Source organism: Abrus precatorius, unplaced genomic scaffold, assembly GCF_003935025.1.
Source record: "Abrus precatorius isolate BTA unplaced genomic scaffold, Abrus_2018 Scaffold7, whole genome shotgun sequence".
Taxonomy (NCBI): domain Eukaryota; kingdom Viridiplantae; phylum Streptophyta; class Magnoliopsida; order Fabales; family Fabaceae; genus Abrus; species Abrus precatorius.
This window is the reverse complement of record NW_020874417.1, coordinates 24,499,817-24,506,255: the sequence shown is the minus strand read 5'-3', so window position 1 is coordinate 24,506,255 and position 6,439 is coordinate 24,499,817. Positions and strand designations below refer to the sequence as shown.

The 6,439-nt window shown below is 34.7% G+C and overlaps 2 protein-coding genes across 2 annotated transcripts; both read right to left on the bottom strand.

Moving 5' to 3' along the window:
* Positions 1 to 533: 533 nt before the first annotated feature.
* On the bottom strand, positions 534 to 1,405 carry LOC113871654. The gene is made up of 2 exons (XM_027508754.1): positions 715 to 1,405; positions 534 to 637 (listed from the first exon to the last, which is right to left on the bottom strand). The coding sequence occupies exons 1-2, from the start codon at positions 1,403 to 1,405 to the stop codon at positions 534 to 536; spliced, it is 795 nt and encodes a 264-aa protein (XP_027364555.1).
* A 2,246-nt stretch (positions 1,406 to 3,651) lies between these two features.
* On the bottom strand, positions 3,652 to 6,204 carry LOC113872801 (PITH domain-containing protein At3g04780). The gene is made up of 8 exons (XM_027510628.1): positions 6,076 to 6,204; positions 5,898 to 5,984; positions 5,643 to 5,766; positions 5,268 to 5,316; positions 5,125 to 5,182; positions 4,957 to 5,003; positions 4,770 to 4,847; positions 3,652 to 4,261 (listed from the first exon to the last, which is right to left on the bottom strand). Exons 1-8 carry the CDS (start codon positions 6,112 to 6,114, stop codon positions 4,213 to 4,215), a joined length of 531 nt encoding a protein of 176 aa, XP_027366429.1. The 5' UTR covers positions 6,115 to 6,204; the 3' UTR covers positions 3,652 to 4,212.
* Positions 6,205 to 6,439: the final 235 nt, after the last annotated feature.

Below are 6,439 nucleotides of genomic sequence, written 5' to 3'. Positions count from 1 at the left end.
CTTGAGACCTCGGTATTTGTGCCACTTTGATTCATTCCCTACAACCCCAAATACTTTTTTGTAGACTTTGCATACTTGATTGATGGTATAGACTTCATTCACATAAACACACCAATCAATATTTTGACTACAACAAGCAGCAATTACGTGGTGGCATGGATATCGATCAATTTGCAAGTTTCCACAGTCACAATAACTTTGTCTCAGATGAACTCGATATTCTTCGTTGTTGGATAAATCCTGAACATGAAAAGCCTTATTACATCTGTCAAACTGTGTGATACGGAGGTTTCTTGAGTCATGCTCGTTTGATTGAAGACGACTTGTAATATTTTCTGAGAACAAATGTCTAGTATTCTTCCGTGCATATGCCTCGCTTCCCTTACGTGCAAATAACTGTGCCAGTCGGAAGTAAGTGGCTCTTATAAGTGCTGTGATAGGCAAATTGCGGGCACCTTTTAAAACAGAATTAATGCATTCAACGAGATTCTTCGTCATATGACCCCTCGATGTCTGCCATCAAATGCTAAAATTCACTTTTCTCTTGGTATTTCACTAAGCCAGTCTTCATAATCTTGTCCACGCTCCCGTAATCGTTGATAATGAATATTAAATTCATGTTCAGTTCTTGAGTAACCTGTAAATAACAAAATCAAATTTCATTAGTATAGAAAAGGTCATCTAGTAATATATTAATAATATTATTTAAAATACAAAAATCAAGTTTATTATCCATCCGAACAATAAGTTTATGCAAGTTGGGAGTCTTGAATCTACGCAAGAAATTTGCAGCAATGTGCCTGATACAATACATGTGGAATGCTCTTAGAGGTTCCCACTGGCCATTACTTCTTCTGATTGCTGCTATAATTGACTTGTGACGATCAGAAATCAACCCAACGCCATCTTTAGTAACGACATATTTTCGTAAATTTTCTAGGAAAAAACTCCAAGCATCTGCTATCTCACCCTCAACTACAGCGAATGCAATCGGCAATATATTCTGATTTCCATCTTGTGCAACAGCAACTAGTAGAACTCCTTTGTATTTTCTATATAAATGTGTCTCATCAACCTGCACAAGTGGCTTGCAATGGCAGAATGCTCTAATGGAGGGACCAAAAGTCCAAAACACTCGCTGAAATATTTGAACATTAGGAACCAATTCATCATTGCGATAAGCCTGTACAACATCTAATTTCACAATAGAACCTTGATCAGCATCACACATTGCTATGCACCATTGCGGCAAAGCTTCAAATGAGGCTTCCCACTTACCAAATACATTTTCAATTGTCTTTTGCTTTGCCAACCACACTTTTCGATAACTTATCGTATACCCAAAGCGAGATTGAATTTCCCCAATTACTACTTTGATTTTAAAAGAAGGATCAGATTCTACCATTGGCTTTATACATTATGCAATTAAGTCTGTATCCAACTTTCTGTGATATTGAGAAATGATTCCAACAGTACAAGTGTGTGGACCGTTGTATTTTTGGATTTTCCAAAAATACTCGTTCTTCCTGAAACTACATTGGAGAAGCCACCTACAATCAAAGCCATACCTTATACATTTACAGTAAAACGTATTTGATTCTGACTCGAACACTTTGTAATCTACTCCTTTTGATATACTATAATGCTTTACAACTCTTATTATAGCTTCTTTGTTACTGAATTGCTTTCCAATATACAACTCACCATCTATCTCTGTGTTACCTACCAATAACGAATATAAACTAAGTAACAGAAATTTAATTAATTATACTAACATAATTTTAAATATCACATACCTAAATTTGCATACTCTGGAAACTCAGTAACATTCATAGCACCAAGATCTAACTCACGCATGAAAGGTGGCTCCCCAAAAGGATGTTGCCCACCCATATGGGACCCTTCTTCATCATTATCATCGTCAAGATCCTCATCGTTGTCTTCGCCACTTCTATATTCTTCTTCAAATTCGTTCTCATCACTTTCGCTGTTGTTGAGTTCTCATTCTATCTTTGTCTCTACCATTGTGCTCGAAAATTCTGCTTCAACCTCTATATTTTTGAAAACAACATACAACTCAATCATACCATTTGGAGGAGGACGTTGCTGATGTATCTGAAACATTTGTTGAACACCTTCATCGTTGGTTATTTGAATTGTATGATATTGAATAAAACCACCAAATATTGATATTGGACATCGATACATAACACTTTCTACTATTTTTAGAAATGGAACTTCATGAACGTATTGACAAAGCCAATACTTTAAATCTTCAAATGATATATTATATGGAATATTCACACATGTCGACTTCTCACATACAAATGTCACACCTTCACTTGTATTTGATATAATCTCACCATTGAAATAAACTACAATAGTCACACTCATTTTTTCTTTTGATAAAACACAAGCTGTTAATCACACTCTTACACTCTTAGAAACAAAAACTTTAGGGTCGACTCGTTCTGAAGGCAAATTACAGTATTTATAGTTTCATCAATCCAAAATCACCAATGGCGTTTTATAACATTCTCTGGTATCTGTGATTAGTCAAAGGTCGTCATTGACGTTTTTAAAAAAGTTAAAACAATTTCTGACCGTCAAAGGTTGACATTGGCGATTTTACTTACTTTTTCAACTTCTAAAATCACTATTGGTGATTTTACTTTCGCAATTTTTTTTTCAAAATTGTCATTGGCGATTTTATATTTTAACTAACTTACTGACAATTAAAATCGACATTGGCAATTTTATACATTCACCATATTTTCATCATTTTCTAAAAAAAAACCCATATTTTGGTAATTTCTTAAAAAAATACTCATATTAAAAAGAATGACCCGTGACAGCAACTATGTTATAAACGTAAAATGACATGCAATTATTTGTATTCGTTTGCTCCCGCTTGAAATAGTGAATAGGTACTAGAATTGGGCCGGCAAAAAAACCAGATGAAAAGTTAAGAGATGCGAATCATCAAAATAATATTCAAATTTGTCAAGTGAGAGATTTTAGGCATCACATTCGGTCATCAGGTAATATGGCATGTGCTGTACATTCATGACGATTCTTGCAGGGTGTTTACAGGTTGGTTTGTTTTGGATTTAGGATAAAATAAAATTTGAATCGATCAGATTTAAATAAACTTGTTGCGGCAGATTTTGTCCAGCGGGGAAAGTGTAAAAGGGGTATATAACCCATTACGATAATATTATTTTTCGCATTTAAGTCGATGAAATAAAATTTTACAAATAGAGTATATGGTTTCAAGAATGTAACCTTTTGGAAACATATCCTTGCCTTAATTTAAGAAAAATTTACAAATGAATATGAATTTCAGAAGTTGTATGAAGTTTCGGCATATAAAACGAACCTATTAAAAAATTATGGAAGTTAGGAGAATGTAAATCCAAGCAACACTTTCGACACATGGAATTGAGACAATCTCGCACTTGTTAAACCAGGATAAGGGTAACGCTATCTGATTCGGCCAAAAATGTTTTGCTTAGCTTAAGTTAAAAAACCTATCTATAACCAAATTACTTCAGCAGTTTTACCAGTACAACCAAAATGGTGACAACATAAATTTGGCAATTATAGTTGTAATAATGGAAATATTTCTCTTGGATCCTTTTGTTTGACAATTGATATTGCAAAATGCGTCACAGGCTTGGCTATAGTTGTGTCAAGATAGAATCTCCACAACTAGTTTATGAACAGCAAAACGGCTCAACTACAGTTCAGAAGCCCATTCCGTTATTTCATGTGCTTAGTACATATATTGTTTATGGAGCAAGAAGAAAAAAGCGATGATGGTGTAGAATATAGGTACAAGGGTGAACAGAAAATAGAGGCATGACCCTACTTGGTGCAGGTAGCGGTGATATTCCTAAATCTTAGCAGTATAACTGATTACGATGACACCATCAATGCACTCTAGCTCCTTCCAGATTCAGTCATTCAAGTTAATTTTAAACACAATAAGTTTACACACTTCAAAACCCTGCACCTCGAATGTTACCTCCTATCACATAAATCGTCACAACCATGTTGATATACTGTGCATCAGTCTTATTTGAAATGAGATAGACATTAGCAGTCATAAACCATCATTCATGACGCTCATATAAAACATTTCCAATCAAAATTTCTAAAGGGTGGATTAGGAGCAAACTTGAATGGGTTGAATCTACTCTTTCAAGGGAGTCAATGATCCTCAATCTTCTTCAAACCCTTCATATCCGTTGTTTCAACTCTGCATTAAAAGAATAATATCAGAAAATTCATGAGTTATATATGTAGATAAGATTTTAAACAAGAAAATTAGCACAAATGAACCTGTTTCATTTACAGTTTTTCCTAACCAACAACCCCACCCACCTTAATCTCCCCAAGGAAGAAAGATTTAATACCCATGCAAGTGAATTAAGCACTGATTCCAAAGTGACAAATGCTACAGCATGATGCAAAGCAATTTAAATAACATTGCAATTAGAAAAAAATGAAATGAATATCTGGATCCTATAACTTTCTTGTTTCTTTCACTAGATCCTGATTGACAATAAAATTGTGTAAAAAATATATGTTAAATATTAGATGTAGATGAATAAACAGATAGGAACGACAATCCAATTAAGGGGAACAGAAAAACAAAATATGAGTGATAAGGGATTTGATAATTCTGTATTCACAGCAAAGGAAACTTAAAGTTGTAAGGCTAGAAATGAAGGTTAATCTAACTTGATAGATGGTTTATAACTTACGTTGTACCGTGCAGCACAATCTTTTGAACTTTTGTGATCTCTGAACCTGATTGGTTGTCCTCAATAAAAATTGTCAAGCTGATCAAGTAATTAACACAAATTAGAAGGTACTCCCATTAATTAGATGATACTAACGTGAGACAATTTCCAAAATGAAGGAACAAAGGAAAACAACAATACAACATACCTTCGAACATTTTGGAATTTAACATACTTTAAAATTACCGGTTTCCCCTGTCAGAGTACAATGGAATAATGGTGCTGTTAATTATTCTGTATGTGTGGAAAGATATCATGAAATTGCTTTGTCACATGTCATTTCATGAACTTAGTAGAGGAGTTATAGGAAAACTACCTTAAGGTTTTCCTCGGACAAAACTGCCACATCACTTGGTGGAAAGTCATTGACATTACTGTCATTAACAATTGATCAGCAACTAATTGAGCCACACAAGACAACAGAGCTACGACAAACAAACAATTTTGGCCAAACCATACCTGAATCCCATGTGCTCCTTGTTAGAAAAGAGCTTCACTGTCTTGGGGCCTAAAAGACAACAATGCATTCCCATTATAATCACATCAACATGAAAAAATGTGCAGTAGCAAATCAGTGAAGATCATCATATATATAAAAACTGAAAAATCATCTCTGACATTTGAGTTCAGAAAACAGACTAAAAGTTGCCAAACAAAAAGAAAGATGTACCAGGACACCTTATTTCTACCACATTTTACATCCTACGTAACATTAATTGACTAATATATCATGCAGCAGCCGCTGATACTGTTACTTTGTCAGGGAATGACTGTATGAGAGAAGAGCATAATTTAGGGTCCCTTTTGTTCAATTAGTGTGAAAGAACATGTTACCTTCATCTTCAGGACCTTTGATAACAATGGAATAGAGTTTAACAACTTGTGTGAAAGGAATATAGAGCAAAAGCTGCTCATCAGCATCACTCTCCAGATGCAAACCATCGTCTTCTCTATAACCCTGTTAAAAATTATCGAAAAACAAGGACCCTTTAAGGAAGAGCACAAAACTTGCGTCTCAAAAACAGGAAATGAAACATGGGATTAAAAATAAAATAATGGGGGTTTGAAGAAAAGAGAGAAAAGGGAAACCTGTTTGATAGCATTGGGGAGAGGGTGGGTTGAGTTCTGATTGAGGCATTCAACCCCAGACCAGTCTATGAAGTCTAAGAGATCAACCTAATCACCAAATACAACCTAAGGTTAGAACTTTCTTCCCTCTCATCAAATAGAATCGAAAACGTGAGTGATGATATAGTTTGAATCTTACTTGACCCTTTTGAATTGCGCTCGCTGATTCCCCAGACATTGTTGCTGATACGATTTTCGCGAGAGAGACGAAGAAAGAGAGAGACAGAGAATCAAATATCAATGGCTAAAAGCAAACCCAGCTCCGAATAAGGTTACGCTCGAACCTCCCAGTTTTTATTAATTAATAAATTAAAAAATAATTAATAGTTTTCCTGATTAAAACGACGACGTTTCAGTCGACAATTTAAAGTCAGCTCGGTGTCACAAACGGTTTTTTACGGCAACTAATATATAAATAGGACTACGGTGCGTCTCCTTGAAAATAGAGAGAACCATTCCAAGCTTAGAATTTATTTTACAGTGGTGTCGAAAGTAAAATAAAG